This window comes from Hirundo rustica, chromosome 16 (assembly GCF_015227805.2).
Source record: "Hirundo rustica isolate bHirRus1 chromosome 16, bHirRus1.pri.v3, whole genome shotgun sequence".
NCBI classification, from domain to species: domain Eukaryota; kingdom Metazoa; phylum Chordata; class Aves; order Passeriformes; family Hirundinidae; genus Hirundo; species Hirundo rustica.
Window position 1 is genome coordinate 8169142 of NC_053465.1, and position 25237 is coordinate 8194378.

General features: G+C 52.7%; 1 protein-coding gene across 7 annotated transcripts in view; it reads right to left on the minus strand.

Annotated features, from left to right (window-relative positions):
* CDH22 (cadherin 22) overlaps window positions 1-25237 on the minus strand; it is a 97213-nt gene that overhangs the window by 62185 nt on the left and 9791 nt on the right. For 6 of the 7 annotated variants that reach the window (XM_058422709.1, XM_040079941.2, XM_040079942.2 and 3 more), the window contains 2 exons: window positions 10003-10940; window positions 5814-6108 (listed from right to left, as the gene is read on the minus strand). In XM_058422709.1, the coding sequence (XP_058278692.1) occupies window positions 5814-6108; window positions 10003-10227 (520 nt within the window). In that variant the 5' untranslated portion in view covers window positions 10228-10940. Of the gene's footprint in view, window positions 1-1541; window positions 2273-5813; window positions 6109-10002; window positions 10941-25237 lie in introns of those variants that run through there. The other variant, XM_040079943.2, reaches the window with a different exon arrangement.

Below are 25237 nucleotides of genomic sequence, written 5' to 3' on the forward strand. Positions count from 1 at the left end.
TGAGCAGAGAGGCTCTGCACTGAATCCACAAGCAAGTGGCTGGGACCTGTCACTTCCCCAGGGACAGAAGTACATCCAGGCTCTGGGCAGACAAAGCGGCAAATGAGCAGCAGGGTAAACCAACACTTGCTAAATTTGACTGTCCCTCCTCATGGCAGCCGTCACCCTTCTGTGGTAAAACCAGGAGCCTCCAGATGCTCTCCAGACCAGCTCTGGGGCTCAGTTGCCACCCTCAGCTCAGGCAGAGGCCAGGGCCACTTTGTGGCCGTGCTGAGAGCCCTTTCTGCGTGGATCCGGCCAGCTCCAGGACAGCACTCAGGCACTTTAGCCCTGCAGAACATCGGGGACCCTGCAAGGAGTGCTGTGTCATGCAAAGCCACACTCCCTGGCCTAATGCCAGCGTGCAGCACTCCCATCCCAGGTGCCTGGGTGCCATGGGGCAGGAGGCAGGTGGGATTTTATAAACAATTCAATTTACAGCTTTTGTCTGACCCCGAACACCTGCGGCAGCTGATGCACCCCAGACACATTAAGGCAGAAAAACATCAGAGGAAAAAAAATGAACTAAAGGAGCTTAAAAATTACTGGAGCAGAAGTGAGTTTCTTGCAACCTTGTGAACATCCCGACTTGGTAAGATGCCAGGCCCAGAAGAGATTCACTGCACAGCCCTCTCACCCCACAGGACAAGCCTGAGGGCAGTAACCTGGCAGGGTGCAATTGCTCAAATGTGCTACTGTGAAACTTCTTTTGGGGTGTGTGGCCAGAGAAAGCCAAAGCACCCCAGCCCCTGGCATGAAGCAGGTAAACGTGGTGCCGTGGGGAGCAAACCGAAGCATTCCATGGAGAGGCTCAGATTCCCTGAGGGGCCGCCAAAGGCAGGCTGGGTGAGGTCCCCACTTGGGCAGGGCAGCGTTTGGAGCCTATCCTGTGATCTGCAGTGCAGTGCAGAAGGGGAAGGACTCATCTCTCTAAGGACAAACAGACAGGGCAAACCCCAGCTCCCAGCCACTTGCTGTCCCAGCACCTTTCAGACACGCACAAGTGGCTTAAGCACTTTCTAGTGATGGGAGTGGGGAATTCAGATTGCCTGCAAGTGTTCTGGCTGCATGGTAAACAAAGTGTTTTTCTCTGCTTCCAGCATGGAGATTAAACAATTTCTCTTCACAATAATCACTTCTGCATTCAGCCAGCTTTGTGCTGGAGTCAGGGCTTGACCCCAAGTTTCTGTCTGTACAGCCAAATCGCCTCTAATCTGGACATGGTGCTACACAGAGAAATGAGAGTGAAAGGCACCAAGGGAGGAGTGATGTTCTGATGAAAGCATATGCCTTTCCTGGCATGCTCCTCACTCCAGGCCCTGCCTGCTCCCCAAGGACCCCACAAGTGAGCTCTGGGCTGCAACACCCACCCTGTGCAACCAACAGAGCTAACAGGAGGCACCGTGTGCTGGGTTTGGGCTCACGCCTGAGTGCAGCAGACAGCTGTTAGCAGACCCCAGGGAGATCAGGAAAGGAGCCCAAAATACAGCTAATTTTAGCACCTCCTGTAACAAGGTGAAACTCCTGCAGTTCCAAGGCAGTTGGCTGGGTCCCATCCCACATTCTCCTGCAGCTGCAGGTCTCTTTCTTCGGTACCAGATTCTGCTCAATTCTCATGTTTTGGAGAGATCCACACTGGGGTATCCACAGAGGCTGCCCCTTGGGTGCCAGCACAGAGCAGCTCTTGACCAGCAGCCTCTCCCAGAGGTGACAGGTCAGCAGTGAAGCTGTAAACAGGATTTGCACACAGACTGCTCCTCGGTATGCGCAGCTGTGGGCACAGGAGAGGCGGTGAAAATATTGCACAGGAGCTCCTGCTTTCCTCAGCCTGGGTGACTCCAGGACACTGCCTCCAGCCCAGCTCCCTCAGGGGGCTGAGCAGGGATCTCTCCACCCCTCTACAGCCCCAGCTGACCTCCCTGCTGGGCAGCAAACCTCCCACAGCAGCTGCACTACTGCTCCTGGTGCCCCAGGCCAGATCAGGTTTCTCCAGAAGAACCAATTGCTGGTTTTACAGCTGGTTCTGCTGCGCCAAGGGAGGCCAGATAAAGCTGTTGGGTCAGCTTCCATCCTGCATGTGTTTCTTCCAAGTGCAGCATATCCCTGTGTAGAAAACAAAGACTTCTCCAGCCTGGCTCATAGGCTGGGGGTAGCTCCTGGCACCACCTCTGCCCTTTACAAATCCCACACTCCAGCCTTATCCTCCTGACCATCCTGCATCTGCCACTTTTGATCCATCACATAACAACAGCAATGCCTTTTCTTTTCTCTTTGCAGAGGTTTACAATGAGTCTGGATGAGTTCATGGAAGACAGACACTAAAGCTCACTAAACCCCCAGAAACCACCCACAGCCAAAGAAATTTCCAAGCTGAAAACAGACGCTGGCTGGGAGAATATTAAGAGGTCCTGTGTGTGCCGTTCCTCCTTCCTAAGAATGCACTCTGACCACTGCCAAGGCAAGATCCTGGAACAAAGAGACCTTTAGTCCACCCTCAGTCTCAGAGTCTCAGGCAGCATGTATGATGTCTACCAAACACACTGCCCTGGCCCCAGCGCAGAGCAAGGGGCAGCTGTGCTGCAGAGCACTCCCAGATACTCAGAGAGTTTGTGCAGTTCTCTCATTTGTTATTCCCTCTTAGACACTAGGAAATCAAATGACTTTCCCTCCCAATTAGTACTCCTTCATTATGCAAATAATGTCCTTTGATCTGCTCCTGCTGTCACAGAGCGGATCTGACTGTGTTTGGTTTATTCCTCTTCACGCCCCAGGAAGGCACCCACCCCTGGGAGCTGGGACCGCTTTTGGCAGGGAATGGAGAGTGCAGCTGAGAGCTGCCTTGAGTGAGAACAAAAACCACCCAAGCACAAACTCCAGCGAGGTCTGGCAAGGCAAGACACAAGAGGAGGAAGAAGGGGTCACCCTTAACTTTTCAGGCTGGGATGCAGAGCAAAGGCTTCTGAGGAGCAGAGACAGGGAATGAGCAGCTCCCTACAGCTCCAAGCTGGAGAGCAGCCCTGCCCCTGGAGTGGCCCCATCCCAGCCCCTTCCCCAGCAGAGCACAGCTGAATCCAAACGGTGCTGAGAGCAGGCACGGCCACCAGCAGGTCCCCAGGCTTTGATCTTGATATACTGATAGCCAACCTAAGTTCTCCAGCCTTGGTACTCCTCCTTGGCCAGCACCAAGCTGGGATCACCTCCATCCACACTCAGGAAGGCAGCAAGGCACACTCCCCATTCACTCACATGAAAATACCTCACAGATCTAGGGGAGATGCTCTGTCCAGCTCAGAGACAGCAAACATCACTATCAATACCAACCACAGCAAAGCCACGATCACAGCTGCACCCAGCCTTGATGCCACTAAAAAAGCACTCCCACACAGAAAGGGCCTGGCAGGTCACTTCCCACAAGAATATCCTGAACTTCACCTCCCCGGCCCAGGAGCTTCCCATATCCTGCACCCTCAGCCCTTCCTACAGCATCTGGAGCTCAGCTTCTCACACCAGGTCCATGACCAGCCCCATCTACCTCCCAGCTGCTGAACCTCGGAGGGTGGATGAGAAAGCTCCTTGCCAGCCTTGCCTGTTTATGCTTTCACAGGATGTGTCCATCTTGTCCTTCGTGCTGCCTGTTCCTGGACAAAGCACTGCCAAGCTGAGGGAGAAGTGGGAGGGAGCTGGGGACGTGCAGCGCGTGGGTCCCTCCAGCTCCACGCTCGCACTGCTGGGGCCCGGGCAGCAGCACCATGGCAGGGTGATGTGTGAGGCTCTCCCTGACCATCCCCGGGGCGAGGCTGCTCTGGAGGAGCCCGTACGCTCCCCAGCACGGCCCGACTGCAGAAGGCTCGGAGGCTGTGACAGGCAGGGAGCCTGGAAAGCAGAATGGGCTCTTGGCTCCAGCTCCCCTCTCTAAGCACACAGCTGGGAAATGCAGCCCACGCCGTTCACAGCACTTCTCTTTACTTTCAACTTCCGAGTATTTTAATTTGCAGGAATCGCCTTCTTTCATGTTGTGAAACCGTGTTTCTTTCTCCCTCTGATCTCCAATTTCGCATAGAAACTGTCTCCTTTGATATGTCTTGTTCACATCAGTCTGATCAGGCAGCTCCATAATTGTTAGTGATTTTCAAAGAACTGGGATCCTTGTCTAATACCCAGAGTTGAGAATTCCTTGCTTTTTAAAATGTTGTTCAAGCAAATTAGATTAATTTAATTTCTTTCTTCCCGTTGGGAACAGGATGCCTCTTGCTTTGGTGCCCACATGCTGTCTTTCATTTCTCCAGGAGCACCCAGCTATAGTTCAAGGGGTCACTCTCTGACTGAGGGAAGGATTTGCACAGGTAACTGGAAGCAGGAGAGCTTGGGATGCCTTGGGAGAACTTGTTCTCATACTCCAAGAGAATCCAGGCAGCAGCAGCTCCTCTGGTGCAGGCAATCCTGTACATCTGTACCTGCTGTAGCCACACACCAGCATTGCAACATGCTGCCCATGAACCACGGAGAGCTGGAGCTCTGTCCTGAGGCAGTGCAGACACGAGCAGCGTTCCCTGCACTCTGCTGCCAGGATGCCTCTGCACCAGACACTCCTGCAGCAGCACAGCAAGACCTGGTCTCTCGAGCCCCTGGTGCAGCTCAGCTGCTCCCCTGCCCTGGGGGCTCTCCGCAGTCCTGGCACTGTCACTGTCCCCGTGCTGACTCCTCCCTTGCTGACAGTGTTGGGGTCCTGCCTGATCTTTGACGTCAGCCTTTCACAAAGCTGTCTTCTACCTGGATACAGCCTTTGGGAACAGTGATTTACAGTTCCTGCTTGCAGCACATGCTGACACACACAGCCTGCTATAGGGGTAGCAGAGAGCAGTGTGGACAGAGAACAGTGTGGACAGGGGATGGTGTGGAGAGGGAACGGTGTGGCTCTGGGCAGTGCAGCATGTCATTTTCTTGGACTCCAGCTATGCTCAGCAGCATGGGAACCCAGCAGAAGCAAGGGCAGCAGTGCTGCAGCTCACACATCACCTCCCTGCACCCCTCCTGGCCCTTGGGTGAGCACAAAGCCAACTGTCCTGCTCTGCCATGCCAGGGAGATGGACTCGTGCAGCCTCATCATCCCAGCCTGGCCCTCAGAGCTGCACTGAAGTGATTACCAACACACTTAAGAGGGGTCTGGTGCCAAGGGGATGGGCAGTTAAGGCTAACACAGGGAGGCCACACTTCTGTCACAGGGACACGAATTCCCCAATCTCAGCCTACAAAGCCTGGCCCCTCAGAGGAGGACAGATCCAGCTGAGAAGGGCCTGGCAGTTCTGCATGGGGACACGCAAAGGGATGTTGTCTGGGCAGCCACAGGGCTCAGAAGAGCGGCAAAGCAGCACACAGAGGATGACGTGAGCTGAGGGAGAGGCACCACCCAGACCAGTCTGAACCACAGGCAGACGTGAGCCCCTTGGTTTGTGAGGGCTTAGTCCAAGCCCCCAGCACTTGGGGGGGGGGGGCTGTGCAAAGCCAGAGCCGATGCACAGCAAGCAGCTGGAACCACCACGACCCGTCCCCAGAGCACGGCTTAGGGCTGAGACTGAGCGCTCAGCCAAAGGCTGGCAATCAGCTCAGAGGATTTATCCACTTGTTTTTCTTAAGCCACCTTATTTATTTTTCCCTTTCGGCTCCCTAGCTCCGGAATCCCTGGGATTTGCAAGTGGTTTTTGCGGGGTGCGGCAGGCTCAAGATTTGACGGGAGAGAGGTTTCCCAGCGCACAGCGACCCCGCAGCAGACCTACCGACGGGGGACAGCTCCGCCACGCTGCCGATGTAGGGCCCCTCCAGGAAGCGTGGCTCGCTGTCGTTGATGTCCTGCACCTTGATGATGAACTCCGACTCGGGCTCCAGCAGCTGGTCCGTCTGCCGGTCCCGGGCCTGCGCCCGCAGCGTGTAGAAGGTTTTCTGCTCCCGGTCCAGGCGCTCGGTGGCGTGGATGTCACCTGTGATCTCGTCGATGAGGAAGATGGTCCCTGCGCCCTCCCCGGAGATGGTGTACTTGATGGAGCCGTCTCCCTCATCCGAGTCCGAGTGGATCTGCCAGGGAAAGAGGGAGAGGGTGGGAGCAGGCTGGGGCTGTGCTTGTACCCACCCCCAGCCACCTGCACAAGATGCCCATGGTCCCTGTGTGATGCCCCTCTGCTCACTCTGCTCTTGTTGGACTGGACAGTGACACAGAGCAACTCCAAACAACTCCTGAGCACAAAGGAAAGCCCAATAAACTGGAATTTCAGGCCTGCCTCTACTGCTCTGCAGATTACAGATTCTGCCAGTGCCCTTCCCCACTATAACCTAAGGGACAAACCCCTTTAATAAGGGGTGACAAGATGATGGAAAAGCAAAGGACAACTCAACTGTACTCCAAAGAAAGAGGCTTCCCTATGGGCAAGGACCCAGGACTCTGGCAGCACGTGATCACCTCTCCCAAGCTGCTCAGGTACCTCACCATCAGTATCCCTTCCCCTTCTACACAACCAATTGCCCAAAGTCCATCCTCATCCACCTGCTCTGCCTCAGCCACAGCCACCCTCCATGATTTTGGCAGCTGGTGCTGACAGGTCTCATTGCTGAAGAGCTCACGCACCCACTGCACCCCTGTGCTGGGTTTACATTGCAGGGCAACAAGGGTCACAACATCCCACCATCACGCCCAGAGCCTCACATGGACAAAATCTGCAAGAGAGTGACAAATCTGCTCATGCTCAGGACTAAAAACAGACCCTGAGGAAGATGCCTTTGCAGGCAATCTCTGCTGCTTCGTTTTTTAATTAAGACAATGTTTGGAATTAGGAAAAGAAAGGGTAAACAGCAGCTCCCCATGGACCAAGAGCTGACTGGAATCCAGGCCAGACGTCCAGAGATAATTTTATTGGTGGCATTAAACTGAGTTATGAGGTTTTTACAATCCAGCCACTTATGAGAAATCTATTAACAGTAACTGGACAGGCAGAATGCATCTTGACAGAGAGCAGCATGGGCATTAATTGGGACAATCCATACTGGGACAGGCCCCCAGAAAGGTTTCATTAGCTGCTTTCATTTGTTTCCTACAATTTCTGCTTAGAATCAGCAAAGTCATGTCCCCCCCTCCAAAAAAAGAAAAAAGCCGTCCATTAATCGGCTAATGAAATATGAAAATGTTTATGGGCCATTCAATCTTCCAAACTGCAGTTCTATAATCCACCTTTCAGACATACAGCTCTACCAGCAAGAATTTATATCAGAGCTGCCTCTTTTTTTACGATGCCTTCATTATATTTGTCTTGTTAGATACAGTTTATATATTTATTTCACAAGTGAGGGACTCACAGGTTGGGCAATTCAATGCATTTCGCACAACATTCACAAATTACTGCCCATGGTGACACATCTCTCAAGGCTTGCCTGGAAGGAGACCTTCACCAGCCCACAAACAGGGCTGTGAGGCCAGCAGAGTCTGGGACCACCGTGATGGCTTTGGTTGCAAATGTGCCCATGGGGTGGTCACTCCACCCTGGCCACCTGGAGCACCCTGCCCTGCTCTGTGGGCATGGTCATCCCAGCCTGGCCATCCAGTCCCAGCCCTCCCTGCTGGCTGGTGGAGAGCTGCCCTCTTCACTTTATCATCCTCTCCCCAGTTCTTACTCTGTGAGCTTTTCAGAACGAAGACGAAGCACCAGGTCTGTACAGTGCAGGCAGCAGAAACCTGCATTCTTCTGCTGGACACTGGGCTCACGATTAACAATTAGGCCAGAGATAAAGCATCCAGCACCACATTGAGCTCTCAGCACATCCTCTTCACATATTTGCTCATTGCTGACTGCTGGGAGCAGGCACCAGCATCCCTTCAAACCGGAATGTTAGGAAGAAAAATGGAGCCTGGGCTCAAGGGGCTGCAGAGATTGATTTACAGGGGAAGATTAAAAGAGCTAAATCTATGCTGCTTGGCTAAACAACAACTAATGGGGGAGGGCTGGATGGCAGACTACAGGAACGCGAGGGGAGACGCCCCAGAGCCGGACCGCATCCCAGGGATGTTCCCTCCTCCCTGTTACAGCAGGCGGGCTGGGCGAGCACCGCGCTCCCACGCAGCCTCAGGGTTCCCTCCACCACCCCTGGGCACGGCAGGAGACCGATGTCACACAGCTCTGGCACACGCTGGGCCCCAAGAGCAGGGCGACCACCCAGCCCTGCCTGCAGCTCAGCCCCAAGCAAGGACAGCAGTGTCTGCAGAACTGGGACATCCAGAGGGCGGACAGCAGGCTGATCTGTCCCATTTGTTAAACGGGAAAATTGTTTCCTTGTCCTAAAAGACTACAACCAGAATTCTCACGAAGCCATTAATTACATGCTAATAATTAAATCAAAATTAAATATGAACAGAGGTGCACATTCCTTATTAAAAGCAATTAAACAGAAAGCACAGATACACAAATAAAAAATGACTCCGGGGCTAGAAAAGAAAGAAAATCAAATAAAAACTAGCCCGTAATAAAGGCGCACTCTGTTTGCTCCAACTCATAAAGCCTGAGTTCATCAATTTTCTTTAAATATTAGCAACTTAATTAAATCTGCTTTTTCCCCTTTAATCCTCTCCTCTATCTAAAATAGATCTGTCCACATGCAGAAGTTTGTAACTAGTGCTGACCCCATAATTCTATTTAAAAAACCCAAAGAAATCCACATCAAACTGACAGCAGCCTCAGGGGAAATTACGGTTCAGAAGAAGGATTAGCTAGAGAACCCAGATTTTATGGAAATGGTATCAGCCCTTCAGAAAGAACATGTAGGTGTGTGAGAGGTATCCACAGAGGGCAAGCCCCAGCTACCCTGCACGGTTCCCCAGTGCAGGAAGGCTCCGGACCCTCGGACTGTGCTAAGAGGGCTGGCACACCGCTGGGGACAAACGGTGTCCCAGGCGAGCACTCCATCCTCTCCCAGCACCAGGAAAAGCCTGGCTCTGCTGGCTTTCAGCCCTGGGGATCAACAGGCAGCGATCTCGGAGCTGCTGTTCTGAGCCAGGCGGGTGACGCGGTGGGTGATGGGCAAAGGGGCTGTAAAACGGGTGAGCTGTAGGTTTCGGTTCAGTTGGAGCCGAGGCGTTGCCAGGCCTGTGACAGGGCCTGGTGCCTCTGCTGCTCCCAGGGGAGCCATGAATTAGCTGTGCCTGCTCCGAGGGCGGCGGAGGAGCGCGGCTTTGAGTGTCTGCTGAAACGGACACAAATCACCGCTGAAATCCCCGCTGGCCCCCAGCCAAGAAACCCATTTTCCAGCTCCTCCAGACTCGTGCCCAGACGGCTAAGGCCATCAGACAGCCCTGCTGTACAAGCTCTTGGGCACTATCCTCCGGGGTGAGCCCATGCCTCCAGCTCTGGCTGGATAGTATTGCGCTCCTCTGACTGGTCCCAAACAGCTAGCACTGCCTTCACCCATGTACAACTAACACATCTGCCTGATACGTGGGGCAGCTGCTTCTCCACAGCTCTCAGAAAAGGACAAAGCCCAGCAACCCCAAGGTGAAATGCTCCTTCAGCCTCAGGACACCAGGATTGGAGGGAGCAGAGGTCCACATCCAGCTTTCCCAGGAGGTCACACACCAAGGAAATGTGGCAAGCTCTCACCTAGACCCAGTCCTGCCCAGCAAGGCACTGTCACCTGCCAGCAGCTCCCACAGAGACAGGGCTTCTTGAACCCACCCCAGATATCACAAGAACCCAGTATACGATTGCAGGAACACAGATGTAAATCTTGGTGTGTCCTGTTCTCATCTCTGGGAGCACATTAACCTCACCGCCCCCAGCAGGACTGGTCCAGTCCAGAAGTCCATCAGAGTATTTCTCTAGCCAGGCCCCGTGAACAACCTCCACACTGACCCTCTCTCTGCTCAGCGTTGCCAGCACGTCCACCCTGCCCTGGCTCTGTCAGTCCCACGGAGGCATCAGGTCAGCTTACCTTCCCCACATACAGCGGCTCCGTGCCCGTGTACTCCTCCACCACAAAGAACTGATTCCAGACCCAGCCCCGCTTCACTCGCCCGCCGGCCAGCAGCGCAGGATCCCCGGGCTCCCCCAGGCCAGGGCCCTCCACCGCCGTGCGCGTGGCCCAGGACCCCGGCTCCTGGATGGCGCAGAACAGCAGCAGCATGGGCCACAAGAAACCCCGCAGACCCTTCGCCATGGCCCTCTAGGAGGCTGCATGAGCAGGAGCTTCTGGACGGGCAGCCGGCATCCTTTAGGGAAGAGGAGGAGGAAGGTCCACGCTAGCAGCGTGAGGCTGCCCGGTGAGCGCAGAGCATCCCCGTCCCTGCCGCATGCCGTGCCCTGCAGCTGGAGCGCTCCTGACTCACAGCTGGGGCAAGAGGCGTCCCGGACTGCCCGCTGCTGGCCTGGGAGCAGTCAGTGCCGGTGCCTCGCAGGCTGCTCCTGGGTCTCCAGAGAAGAGTCTGGCAGCTGGCATTTGTCCCCGGGGACAGAGCTGCAGGGCTGCCGCCGGTGCTGCCGGGGAAGGGGGGGATGCACAGCCTGCTGCCCACCCCACCCGCGGGCAGGGAACGCCGCGGCGGCACACGGGGCACAGACACCCACTGCTGGCATTCACAGGAGGAGAAGGAAAGCTCTTCCACCGATGTTTTCAGAGGAGTTAACAGGATGAGCTGCTGTGGCCAACGTCTGCCCGTCCTGTGGCAGCCTGGGACTATTGTGCAAGGGGTGTGGCGGTGCAGGTGTCTGTGCCACACGTGCAGGTCACAGGGCCATTTGTAACTCCCATCTTCAGGGGGACAACACCCCAGTTCCTGGTGAAGGGTCCTTTGCCCAGATGATTCCGGTCTCTTCCATTCTCTGCTGGCTCACGCAGGGAGGTGCAGGGCAGTCAGCAGCATCTCCAGGAGCCTGGAAAAAGCCAAGGTGTCAGAGCTGGTGTGAAAACACGGCCCAATGTCCCCCTGTGCTGCTCCTGCAGCCTTGCTCAGCATCTCCCGCCCTGCCCTGCCCCAGGTGCTCCACAGCAGCGCCAAATCCCGCAGGTCCTGCCAGAGCAGGAACACCACAGGGAGGGCTGCAGAGCTCTCAGCACTGCAGACATCTGCTCCAGCAGGGACTCTGAGACCAAGGACCCTGCTGACACGGGCAGCCCCTCAGCACATGGTCCTGGCTTATGGGAAAAGTGAGGTCTGTGCCTGGAGGGAGTCATTGGTGCCCACGCTGTGAGGAGATGTGCAGCAGCACTCCTGGCACAGCACAGCTGCTGGTGCCTGTGCAGGACCAGACCACAGCAGTTCTGCACCAGCAGACAAGGCTCAGGCTGAGAACACCAGCCCCTGAGCATGGGAGGTACAGCCTGTTCAGACACTCCTACAAGCCCTCCCTGCAGGACCGTTCTGTCACCTCACCTTGGCAGCCATGGGCAGGAGAAAAGCATCTGTTCAAGAATTCACCACCTGGCTGACTCTAAAGGTAGCAGTTTGAGAAAGGGCTCTGGAGTAAGCTTCAAGCCACCCTTGAGGCACTAAGGGCTGAGACATGAGACCTTCAGCCAAGGGCACATTGCATCCAGTGAGCACAGGGGGAGAAGAAGCCTGATCAGGAGATGGGGATGCAGCATCCATCTCTTCCTGCACCAACACCCCAAGCTTCCACCAGAGCTCTGTGATACCAGCCACAGCCTGACCTACTCATGAAACATGCACCAGTCTGCAGAATTCACCTCCTGCCAGCTGTTACTCTAAACTGGAGGCAGAAAAAGGGTGAATGGAAAGGCAAATGGTCCTGGACTAGATGTCCATCTAGTCCATAGAAAGGGAACTGGACTGTGCTTTGCACAGACCCCTGCATGAATCCAAACAGTCCCACCTGTTCAGAGGAGGGACAGCTCCCCCAGATTTCCCTCACTTGCTATTCCCCCATGTGACTCCACCAATGGAGCCGTTTCCCAAACAGGGAATGTCTGCTGCACTCTTTGCTGTCTGCATTCACTTGTCTGGACAAACACTTCCCTGAGAACCACAAAGCATCATTCCACACTGCCTGTTCATGGTTCACAAGTTGTGTGTCACACAACGATCTAGTCACCAAAAGGGCTCACACACACCCCACCACATGCACAGCTATGATCACTCATACACACTGGATTCTTCTGTCTATTTGTGCCTCACTTGTGTGCACACACATTTCCTCCCCTTGTACACAGGCCACATTCCACTCACACGTGCACATCAGCTGTCACATGTGCTAGTCCTGTGCACTTCATGCTGCAAGAAAGACGGGTCTCCAGTGCATTTTTATGTTAGCAATCACAGTACAGAAGCACTAACAATGCTCCCCACACCTCCTCCTTGCCAGACCATTTACTATGAAGATATTTCCACACCAGCCAGGTGAGGTTGGTGGCAATGCCACAACTGCGTCTTGCAGCCAGGCCTCCCCATGCAGAAGTGCTTCCTGTCCCTGCTCCCAAAGGGCAGCTGCGCTGCTGGTGAGGATCCCTCTCCCTGTCAAACACCAGAGTGTTTAACACTGCACACTTAGGGGAGCAAGATGACCTGTAGGTGGGAGACAGACTGAGCCATCTCTTCCCACACACAGGGTAAATTAACTTCACAAATGAAATGCAGAAATTGGGGTCCCTGCTCTGGAGCAATGGAGTCGAGGCTGCCTGACCCACAGCAGGCTCCAGAGCAAGACACTCGCAAGAACAGCACAAGTCCAAATGTGCTTTTTCACACCTACCTGGATATATAGAAGATAAATACAAGACATAGTGCACCCCTGTCACAAAGAGCACCACTCCAAATTCTCACACTGAGGGGATCTCTGGTTCTTTTGGAGTAGGTTATCCAGACAGTGAGACATGCCAAAAAACTGAGCAGCATAAGCTGTGCCAGAGCAAGAGTTTCAGGTCAGCACCAAGGGCAAACAAGTAAATGTGGGAAGAACACTCTATCCAGCATCTCTGCCTGCCTCTCTGAGCACTTTTGCAGGCAACACCTCTGGCTGCATCCAAAGTCTGAGTACAAATGAGTCGTAGCTGGTAAACTCAACTGCCAGAAAGAGAATTTAAAAGAATCCATCTGTCTGTGTTCTTGGGACAACTGTGTCGGCAGAGCTTGCGGAGAAACAGCCACCACCTGCTGAAGTCTCCCATTCTGCCCACCCAGCATCCTCTCCTTGCCATCCAGGAGCAGATCCATCCACACTGATTCATAAAGCCCTGCCAGAAGCCTGACAAGGCAGCAATGCCAGTGCCAGGGAGCAGTTCTGCAACACTGAAAGCCTTCTGAACACATGAGGAGGCTGCAAGCAAACCAGTCCAATGGAGCAAATCCTGGCACCACAACTAACATCAGCATCCAGGGTCTCCAACCGAGCTGGCAGATGGAGGCAGCACATTCCCACTGCCTGCAGTACACAGCACTCAGGGCACACAGCTGGCAGAAAGCACCAACTGGCTCTGTGACAGCAGCAGGAGCCACCTTCACTCCCCTCATCACACCATTTCACACCTTAGTGGCATCTGATTTCCTCCACGACACAGCTACCACAGCCACACGCTGCAGACAGCCCTGTGCACCCAGAAATGGCACGGCTCCTTGTTCAGAGATGGACACTGGGCCTTCTCTGTCAGCCTGACCAGAGCTACAGAACATCCGTGGAAGCAGCACAATCCCCAACAGTATCAATAAACCAGTAGCAATAACAGTCTAAGTGCACACACTAAGGTAAGGCAGGAAAGAAGAGGTGAGGGCAGAAGATGCTGCAGTGGGCGAGCTCCACTTGAGCAGAGCTGCTCCCTGGCTGGCAGACAAGCTGGCCCACAGTTCCCAAGGCAACTTGTTCAGCCCAGTTGCATCTGAGCACTCCACAGAGCAGATTCTGCCACGGAGAGGAGAGTCCTGCCGAGCACCCATGGCCTGGGCTGCGTTGCTGTGGGAAACACAAACGCACTGTATAGTCTCAGCTATTGTGCTGGTTTTTTTATATTTAACAGATTTCTCATCCGAGCTAATGCGGTTTGCTGGTGACTGTCTCACGTGTCCAAAGTTCAGCTACTCTCAGCTGAGCTGTCTGCATGCTCCTCCTGTGGGCAGCAATGCAGGTGCTGCAACCCGAGCTGCCTCACCCAGGTCCCAGACATCAAAGCCCGACTACAGAACCTGTGGCGACCTCCAGTCCCCTGCACCACAAAATGCAGTCCCACAGACACATCTGTAGCCAGGCTCATTGCCACAAACCAGATCCTTCTTCTCCAGGGACAAATTCTCAGCCCGTGTCTCTTCTGTGACAGCTGCAGGGTCACGTCTCTCCTCAGTGTGCAGAACCTTTTTTCCAGCTGTCACATCAGCCTCTTCCAGAGGCCACAAAGCCAAGAGCCCTGAGTCCCACTCATGCCCTTGCAGCAGCAGGAATCGAGACACCCCAGAAGGTCCCATGCACAGGAACCAGGACTAGCACAACATTTATCTCCCTGGTTTATTACTGAAAACCTTTCAGCAACAGCTGGAAGTGCCCCTTCTCTCTGCCACACGTGAGCAGCAGGGCTGTAAATAACCAGTGGGAGCTGCTGCTGCAGCCAGCCCAGCCCACAGCAGCACACATGCACCCACATGGCAGCGTGCCCAGCCCTCTCCACGCCGAGCAGGTCTCCATGCAGAGTGTGAAGCACAGACCCTGACACCGCCCCAGGCCCAGGGTGACGTCCCCTCTCCTGCTGCTCTGCCATCCCCACTTCCAATTATCAGCACGGTCCCCCCTCCCCTACCCACCAGAGCTCGTGCAGTTTGTTGGTGTGCATTTGGCACAGCTCTACTGTACATCATGTTGACAGTGGAAATTACATCCTGAGCTTATGTTTTACACTGTGCTCTGTCAGAACTCACCGCAGCCCAGTGATCAGGACAAATTGAATAGCATCCCATCCATGTCAATATTTATTTCATTTTACAAATGCAGGCTGATGCCGGAGAAAGTAGGCAAGGGGAGGGGGGAGACATGGGCGGGCAAGAGCACTCCAGGATAGCAGTGCCCAGTACACCACAGTCCTACACTACTGCCCAACACGGCAGGGCCGAGGCAGTGACCCAGGATGAGTTGTCCCACCCAGAGGTCAGGAAGCATCCTCAGGAGCTCCTGCAGCGCTCCCATGCACGTAGCTCTGCTGGAAGGGTTGGCACACCCGTACTGCTCCTCTGAGACAAGCCCTAATAATTGGTAGAAAAAGCAGAACTGCTCACCAGGTCCCAGAAGATGCAAAGGCAGGGAAAGAGAGCCCTCTCTCCTCAACCCCAGTCTGCTGCCTCAGCAAACATGAGCTTGGATGTCGTGCTTTGGTTCCCCACTCTCCCCAGCAGAGTGGCACCAGCCACCAGCACAAGCATCAGGACTGCTGCAGCTGTTGAGAACAGCCATGAGGATGCTACAAAGGCAGCTGAGGATCAAGGCAAGAGCAAGGCACTGCTTGAGCCACCCTCTAGAATTGCAGCATGAATACCAAGCACAGGAGAGGAGCTCCTTAAAGCTCGGGCTTTCTTCTGCTTTACCACAGCCCTTGTACACCCCTGAGGACACAAGGAAATGAAGGCTGCAGTAGGAGGCTTGCTGGTCAGAGACAATACCTGAGTGCTGACACCCACTGTCCTCTTGCTGCTGGATCAGCTGCCTGCAGAAGGAGTTCCAGCTGGGAGCAGCCCTTACACAGCTCCAGCCCTGCCACCCAGCAAAGCCAAGGAAGGAGCAGACAGCAGCACAGCAGGGACAGTCCTCAGGGTGGGGACAGAAGTGGCTGCCAGCTCCTGCACGCAGAATCCCAACCCCATGAGCTTGTGGACTCTGCCAGAGAGCTGCTCCTTACAGTGTGCTCTGCCCAGGGCAGAGCATGCAGGGACAGAGGGGGCATGAGAACAGCTGTGGGGTGCCTGCATCCCCAAGGTCTGGAGCGGACATCTCCGATCAGTCACGAGGAAGCCACACAGGTCCAGCACTGTTCTGCCAGCTTTGGCACAGCAACATGGAGAGCTTGGGGAGGTGTAAGAGGCAGGTTGGAGACGCAGACACAGCACAGCCACAGCTTTGTCAATGGTTTGCAAGCTCTGCTTCCAACAGGCAGGACTGCAGCACCTTTGGAGACAAGTCAGGACAGGAAGTCAGATGGACAAAAGCTCCTACTTGACTCCCAGCAAGCAGCCATAAGTGCCCCACTGTCAGAGCAGCAAGAAGGGCACAAGTTTCACACCAGCTTGTTCCCAGAACACGCAAACTTATCTGGAGACCCTTTCTAAAGAGTGGGGCCAACCTCCAGCACCAACCAGCCCCCTCCCTTTTCTGCCCAGCTCTCCCTGACCCCCTGTCCCTTTCCCTGAGCGCTCAGAGTGTGTGTGCTGGCTCCAGCACCATCCACACGTGCCAGCTGTGTCACCTCAAGGGAACAGCTGAAGCCACGTGCAAGCACAAGAGCAGCTCTGGGGGTCAAATTAGTGCCAGCTCAGTCTGCATCCACGGGGAGCCCACCTGCCTCCCACCCGAGAGCGTGGGCAGCACACGAGCCCAGTAGTGTAGGACTGTGGTGTACTCAGACAGCCCTGGCTGGGAGATGGGGCAGGAAAAAGCCTGCAATTACTCCAACAGCAATTCTTCTCCAGCACTGCCTACGGTGCAGCACGGGGGCTGTGATCACGTCTCCTCCTGTTAAACAGGACTCAAATCCACTTAATGCTCCCCTTCCTGGGAAAAGGAACAGGCTGGCTAGAGCACACTCCTGGATCTGTTGTGTGGAGGTATATACAAGCGTGGCAAGGCTGCTGCAAAGCTTTAAGATGGTTCATAATCTCCAGGCCTAGGGCTAAAACATGAACTCAGGCTCTCTGGAGCTCACTTTCTCTACTGGATATTGTAAGACAAGACGAGGCAAAGATACTTTTTTTTTTTCTTTTATAAACTTCTCCTCAAAATATAGAGACGAGAGATGAGGCAATCTTGCCAGACATAAAATGCTGTCAACGCCAGGCCAGGCAGGTGTATCACACTCAAGCTTCCAACATCCCACACGCTGTCTCTTGACAAGACATGTCAGACCACACCCAGCCTGGACCACTGCACCTTGCCCAAGCCCCCACCCATATCCCACAGCTCCTCTCTAGCACTCAGGAGGTTCCTCAGGATTTTCCCTTTGGGCTGGACAAGGGAATGCTCAGGGCATTGAGCCCTCTGCAGCACAGGGAACACTCTACAGTTTTAGAACTCCAGGGACCAACAACACAACCTGGCTGCAGCCCCCACACACCAGTGTCCTTGAGTGGAGAACATGAACACACATCACTAAGTCTGTAAGGGATGGCAGCACTGCTGAGAGAAAAGGTGTGGGAGGCCCGCTCACATCAAGACAGATGATGATTACAGCCACTGCACTGCAAGTTCCCATTGCACAGCACATCCCATCAGTGCCATTTCAGTCACAATGTTCCGATAAAGCTGGACAAAGAACCAGAATACCGGTGCCACAGAGAGTATCTGGAAGCTGGACAGGTTTTTGCCACTGCAAGCTCTGGAACCCCCCTTGCACCTTCTGCTGAAGTGGATCCTGAAGAAGGCAGGCTCTATCTCAGTGTCCTTTCCAGAATAACACCAGATTTTTGCCAATCAAGAGAGAGATGGCAGGAGATATTAACCTGGATAGCACATAGCATCACACTGGGTATGAATGCTGGAGATCAGCGGCAAAAGGATTCAAAACCGTAGAGGCTTTTGAATTAAGATATTTAAATTACTTTTCTCTTTACTTACACAATGAATGGATCACGTAACCAGTTACTGGACAAGCATATCCCAAATGCAGGTCCAGACCATGCAAGCCAACATTTGGCAGCAATCTGCCTTTCAGCAAGTTTTCAGCCCTGATATAGAGCACAGAACACAGACAATGATAAAATCAAGTTCTGTCTCTGATGCCACACTAGCCTCAGCTCTGACAACAGGGCAGAGAACCCCTTATTGGTAGTAAAGTTTAGTCATGCTTATTCTTGAAGTAAATCTCTGGATTTCCTCTTTCTGCTTCCTTGGAACTATTCTCCCAGCAAGGAACTCCTTCATCTGCCTTTCTTCCCAGATAAACTTGCACACAGTTGAGAAAAGCTGTTTTTGCAGAGGAATGTGTCACAATCAATGCTCAGGTCTGTGTAACTAAACATGCCTCTTTCTCCCTTCTTTTTAAGTTGCTTTAAGTTTAATTATTGTCTCCTTTGATGGTGTCTTGAAAAATTATAATAGAAAAATGAGGCAACTGCCAGAGCAGGAGCCTTTTGACTTCCCATGTTCAGTCACTTTCTGCTATCAGACACACTGTGAGGAACAGTATTTGTTAAAGCTCTCACACAAGCATTGTTTGGAAAGAAGTATTTTCAAAGTTTAGGAGGTGTTTTTTTTTTTTTTTTCCCCTTCCAAATCTTCTCTAGTCCAAAGTTTCAAAGAAATTTTAATTGCAAAGAAAATCTCAACATTTGCCCTAGGGAAGAGGTTTTTACAGCCATAACGGTCTCGCTCTGCAGCAATTCTTATCCAAATATGGAATTTTCATGCCTTGTCTACGTGAATACAATACTTTTAATTCGTCTTTAAAAACAGTCTCAGGGAGGAGGTGGAAGCAGCCATCACAGCATCTCTGTCACAACTTCTGAGATGGACAGAGCTCCTCCTGCTGCGGTGAGAGAGCTCCAGAGCTCAGACCAAGTCTTTAATTTTAGGATCCAGACAGAGGACTACATCTGAAAGTCATTCCCTTACAAACACCCTGTATAAAATCAGAAGCAGCACTCCTAAAAGAGCTGCATCTTTTATGTCCCAGCACTTCCTGAAGAGCCAGAAGTGCTCTGGTGCAGTGGGGCAGAGAGCCCTCACCATCCTCCACTGCCAGAGCTGCACCTGTGGCACAGCCCAAGGACACACAGGGACCATCACTCCCCTCCTTGCCTCCTGCTGCCACTTCTTCGGGCCCTGAACACCAGCAGAAGTGACAAGAAAGGAAAGGCATGAGCCCAAAACAGGACAGGTGGAATCGAAGCTGATGGCCCAGATAACAGGCCATTTGGATAGGAATAAAAGGGCAAAATAAAATAAAAAAGCACAAAATGGAATTCTTCCGCTTTGACAAATGTGGAGGGAATTGGGCTCTTTTAAGCCAATGTTTGGCAGATGCATGAATTATTTATCATTCAATATTGTGTGATTAAATGGAAAATTGAAGATGTTCATAGCTCTGTCTGCAACTTTCTACCTCTTGTGAAAGACTCCCCAAATTCCTACACAGAATAACAAGTGGGTATTATACTGAGTCAGAAAGGTTCAAAGAAACTTCCTTCAATTTGCTTCTCAAGGTTCAAGGTCATGTTCACTCAGTCCTCTGGTGAAATAAATACTATGGCAGGCACACATCACTTTCAGGAAGGTCTCTTGCTGCTGCTCACTCTTCTTCCCTATACATCTTAATCCTCTTAGCAATTTTGTCCTTGGAAATCCCTCAGTCTTCATGACAGGAGATCTGCAACCCCTCTTTACAGAAGGCATGAGACCGAGGAAGTCCCTTCCCCTGACAGCACACTGTCAATTTGAGACTAAGACCAGCTCCCCCAGGATCCTCCACAAGGAAGCTGAGAGGCTGCGAGGGAGGACAAGAGAGCAGCAAAAATCCAGGACAAGACCTGGGGGGCTGCACCTGCAGTTTTCACGGCACTTTTCTGCAGTGTAACAAGATCATCTGGTTGAGAACAGCCCAGATTAGAAGCCTGTACCAACTTTCTACTGCAGATACCTCTCAGGTGCCTTTGGCCCAAGCTAAGCAGCTTCCTCAACACCTCAGGACAAGCCTGCAGCAATAAACAGCTGTTAGAAAGGTGGAAGAATGAGTGTAATTAGTCTCCTTAATGCCAATTTCAGCCTGATCTCTCCCACTTAAGAAAACTGTTACAACGATTTTCTTTTTTTCAGAGGAGCTCATTAAATAAAAATTAGAAACAAGAGTGTATAATGGGTAAGAAAATTGTTTCTGCAACATCCTGCTAAAATCCAACAGTGCCCTGCCTACAGATAGGCTTTTCTGGTTTGGAAGAAGATGCTCCAAACATTCCTCCTCTCCAGGAATTTCTAAGCATCAGGAAGAAAAGAAGGAATCTGGGTACCACAGGAATTTAGGAACCCAAAGCAGAACAGTGCACAGCTACATCCCCCAAAGGGGAAGCAAACATGCTTTGCTAAACTCAGCTCCATGCTGAACACTCCACCACAGCTGGCAGAAATCCCTGGCAGCTGAGTCTCCAACACAGGTAGAACATTTTGGCCGAGTCTGTTTGAAAGCCAACATCTCCAAGAGGAGCACAGCAAGGAGAGGGGCTGCCCAGATGACCAGAGCTCTCCTACATCCCCTCCTGGGTCCCTGAGGCTGCACAAACATGTCAGCAGTGAGCAGAGGTCTTGAGAACGAGCACCAGAGCATCACAGCCCCACTGGATGGTCACCCTGGCAGACACTCACTGAAAGCAAAGCCCACCTCCCCTCACAAACAGCCACCAGGAGAGACCAGAGCCTCGTGCTGGGCCAGGGACCTACGCCCTGGAGCAGATGTGCCAGGAATCCCCAAAGCACAGCGTTTGCCCAGGAGCTGCAATAACAGCCTTCTGCAGAATGAAGGACTGACCTCCTTGTAAGCGACTCGCAGACAACAGCAACAGGCTAAATTTTGCATTCAACCATTAATGATTGATGCATTATTTATTTGGAATCATTTGCTTCATTCTACTAATCACATCACCGCTACCAGCTCCTGACAATGAACAGTGCTTACAGTCATGTCCCAGGAGTCTCAGTCGCTGCCCAGATCAACTCAAACCGCAGCTCGGCGGCCTCAGGGCCATTTCACCTCCCCAGGAAAACATCCAGGCTTTGCCAAAAGCTGCTCGCTGCCCTGCAGACACCACAAGCCACACACCCTCTGATGGCCAGCATCTGGCACTCCTGCACGCTGCCCCGGGTGCAGAGGGAGCTGCTGAAACAGCTCCTGTCCAACAAGGGCTCACCTGCAGCCAGAAGAAACTGGCACCACACTCAGCCTTCCCCTGCCCTGAGCCCTTCTTGCACTCTCAGCCCAGCCCCCTGTCATGTTTAACTGCAGAACAAGGTAACCACCACGGCTTTCTACAAACTTTCAGGGCCAAATTGACAAGTCAATGGCCCAACTTGGGCTCCACCAAGACACCCTCCTTGCAAGGGCAAACAGCCCCATGAAGAGAACCCACATGGAAACCAGACACCCTCAGAGCAGAGCAGCCATTTGTCTCCTCTGTGCCACAGCTCAGAACACCCCAATTGTGTCCCCCCAGGCACTCCTGGGCCACCACTCTGCAGGCAAAACCCACGCAGCAGAGGGCACAGACACCTTTCCCCAGAGGAACCAGTCCTTTGGCAATGGACCAAGTCAGCATGGGAGCTCTGGAGACAGGGACAGAGAGACCACACATCCCAGGTCTCTTGCATGCAAATGAAGAAACATTTTAGCACCCAGTCCAGTAGAATCGAATTTTTTTTATCCTTCCATGCCGGCCAAATTCTGTTCACAAAGACTAAAGGGGAAAAAAAAGGAAGTAAAAGCTTTAATAAATGCTGGAAGAGCAGGGAGCTCACACCAGCTCCCAGCCCAGCGTAGCTCAGGGATTATCTAGGCAATAGTTTATTTTTCTCTCCAGTATCATTTTCCCAGCTTGATCTCTACTGTCGCAGTATGATGGTTTCACCCCATTAGCCTTGCTTAAAAAAGTGATCCCAGGACTGTGAGTGTTATTGCCCACATAAATCAGGAGGCTTTGAATATGGAGCACCTTTAAATAAACAGCTGATGGAAGTGAAGTTCCGGGATCATTATTAATAGCTTTTCATTTCTGTGTCCGCTGTGCTGTGACATTCTTTCCCAGCAGAAAGCCTCCGCTTCCTATCCCCAGTACATCTGATCCCTTGAGTCCTCCAGTCAGAATGAATGACTGTACCTTTGTGTTAATTGCATCGCCCGTTCCACAAACTGCATACTAATATTAACTAGCACGAGGAGGAGAGAGTTTGCAGACCAGGAGAGGTGGGACAGTTTAGAGAGAGACACACCAGTCCCACTGCCTTTTCCAGGGATGGTCCTTCCTCCTTCCCTCGAGGCAGGGCAGATTCTGGATCTTCCGACACACACCAGTAAATGCTGCAACAGGTGACGAGGTCCTGTTCCATTTCTATCCTGTCTGAAGTGCCTTGTACTGGACAGACAGCAATTTTCTCTGCTCTGCCAGCAATATTACGCAGCTCACAAGCCCCCTGTAAGCAGAATGATGCCACTCTCCACATTCCAATCAGCTTCAGGATGAGTCCAAAGCAATGCACACGCTTGGAGAAGCAGCCCCAACAGAGCTTACAGGTACTGTTCAAAAATCTCACCTGGCCAGATCCAGTTTATTTTTCTCCAACATGACTTGCCCAGGGAGAAATCACTCTCCTCCTCCACCTTGAGCTATCAGGGACTCTCTGGAGCACTGCAGGAAGGTGCACAGCAACAAGGGGCAGACCTAAGGGCAGCAACAGCTAACATCACCACTTCCCTCTTGCAGGGAGGTGAGCATGGGACAGGACTAGACATCTCATCAAGAGGGACCTTGGCCACCTGCTCTGAGAGCCCCTGGCTTTGCTCTTTGCTGCCAGTACTGACACATAGGTGCTCCCAGGTGGAATTCCCAAAATCTTCATGTGCAGGACCCAGAGCTACCAACCCTAATGCATCCGCAAATGACATCTTCCCCCAGGCCTGTGGCTCAGAAGAGAGACCAAGTTTCTCCTCAGAAAGCGTGCTCAGGCTCTCTGAGGCACTTTGCCTGAAGAAAGAAGGAGATGATCCTGTTGACAGCCAGCTCCAACAAAGTGACTGTAAGTGCTGGAAAAAAGGCTCAACAGTGATCCATGGTGCCCAGGAAAAGGCTGGCACGAGTGTTACCGCCCCTCTGCTCTTGACTGCAGAGACAACAACAGAGGGTCCTGCTGCTACAGCCCACCCCCATCTCCTACTGTTCCTGAGTCATGACACTGCCTACAGGTCATGCTGCTCAAAGAGAAATCACAGGGGAAACAATTATCCCAAAACAGCCTGTTGCTGTTTGCAGGGACAGACTTTGCAACAGACATTTGCTGTATAGAAACTCAAAGGGCTGCAAAGAGCAGCAAACCACAGGAACCGGTGATGGCTTTTGATTTTACTGCTTGCTCTTTTCCCAAATCCAGCTCTCAGCAAGGAGATTCAGGACACAGGCATAAATAACAGAAGGTTCACCTATGAGAGAGCTGAAGTGGAAGCACGGGAAAACTGGAGTGTGGCTGAACAAGGCTGAAAGAGACCACTACACACAGGATGTACGTTCCTTGGAGCACTTCAAGAGAGACAAAAAGTGTTAAATATGTCTCCTGATTTCAGAGCCCTTTGCTATCTACGGTCTGAATCGTGATGGATTAGCACAGCAGAGATACATCCTGTGACAAGTCTGTGGGTCTCTGGATGTGATTCTGCAAGCCAGACACAGTACCAGGCTTCCTTCTGCAAGAAGCTCTGGCCACTTTGTGGAGTGAAGAAAAAGATTTGATTCCTTCCCCCACCACCCCCCCAGGGCTGTATTTGCAGACTGTGAACCAGCATCCAGCAGCCACACAGGGCCTCCAAGCACAGAAATATATCACATTTCTGTGGGTATCACATATGCAAAGCTCAGTGCATCACTAGAAACACTGCTTTCCAACCACCAGACTTCAGCATCCCATTGAAGCATCACCTCTCAGCAGAGGCCAAACGTGCAAATTGCAGTTGAAAGGGAGAACATTTCTGAAAGCTCGAAGCACGTGAACACAGCAGACTGGAACAGAATCTGCAAGCAGCTTCACTTTAATGTAACTACCAAACCAACAGCACAATGAAGAAGGGATGGACTGGGGGCCCTGGGAACAGCCACTCTGCTCAGCACAACTGATAAAGGAAGATAATTCATTCAGTTCCTCCATCAGGCTCAGGGGTTGAGGGCTTTGGTGTAAAACTCCATCAAACAAGACCGACGTCTTCACTTCTGACATTCCTGGATGGACAGAGGACACAGCGTGAGGTTTTGTAGAGGCCTTATTTCACAATCCAGCCCTTTGCCTCTGACACTCCTGGAAACAGGGAGACTGTGAGAATCTTCTCAACCCAGCACGGAGGCTTTGAAGGGTCTTTCCTCATGTGTCTGCACAAAGCAGAGACCTTGGGGCCTTGCATGTAGGTTCTAATGTTATTATTATCAAAGGAATACAGAGGGCCATGGTGAAGTAAGAGGCAGCAAAGCAGCCCAGGCAACAAAGGGAGAAAGAAAGAGAGAGATTACAGTAGCAACAGGGAGGACAGAAAAGCAAATGGACAAAGTGCATGTGAAAGAATAGAGCGAAGGAGATATACATACACGTGAGCAAGCAGGATTGTGCTGGAACACGTGAGCGTGCAGGAGAGGGCACAGACACTCACACACGCAGGGAATTTGCAGCCATTTGCAGCTCTGAGCCCTCCTGCCCCACCCCAGGTTGGCAGCCTGGCACTGCTTCAGCAAGGGAACTCCCTCAGAATGCCCAGGGCATGTGCAGGATTCCCCTGACCCAACCCTCTCCATTCAGTACAGCAGCCACTCTGACAGTGAAAGATCCTCACAGCCAAAGACACCGACAGACGCTGGCTCTGAGCACCCCCCACCCTCCCCAAAGCAGTTCCGTGCTTGAAAGAGGGAGAACAGGACACATGAGCAGACACAGCCACTCCTGCATGGCTTTCTCCAGCTCCTCACACAGGGTGACCCTTTGCATCCTGCTCTGTCACTACACTGCAGACCCTTGCTCGCACTCCCTTTGTCCTCTGGGCAGCTTCACTTCTCCCTTTGCACTCCTTTCCAGCTCCTTTGATGACAGTCCCTTAGAACTCATTCACACAGCTCCAAGTCCCCGTCCAGAGCCCACCACGCCCAATCCATGCAGTCATTTGTAAATGTGCTGAAATCCCAAACTGCACACGCACCCCCTGTGCCACACCGATCTCCAGACCTCCACTGCTCCAGATGGACACTGGACTGTGTCAACCAGGACTTCAGCGCAGACAAAACGTGTTCCTTTGTGTCCTC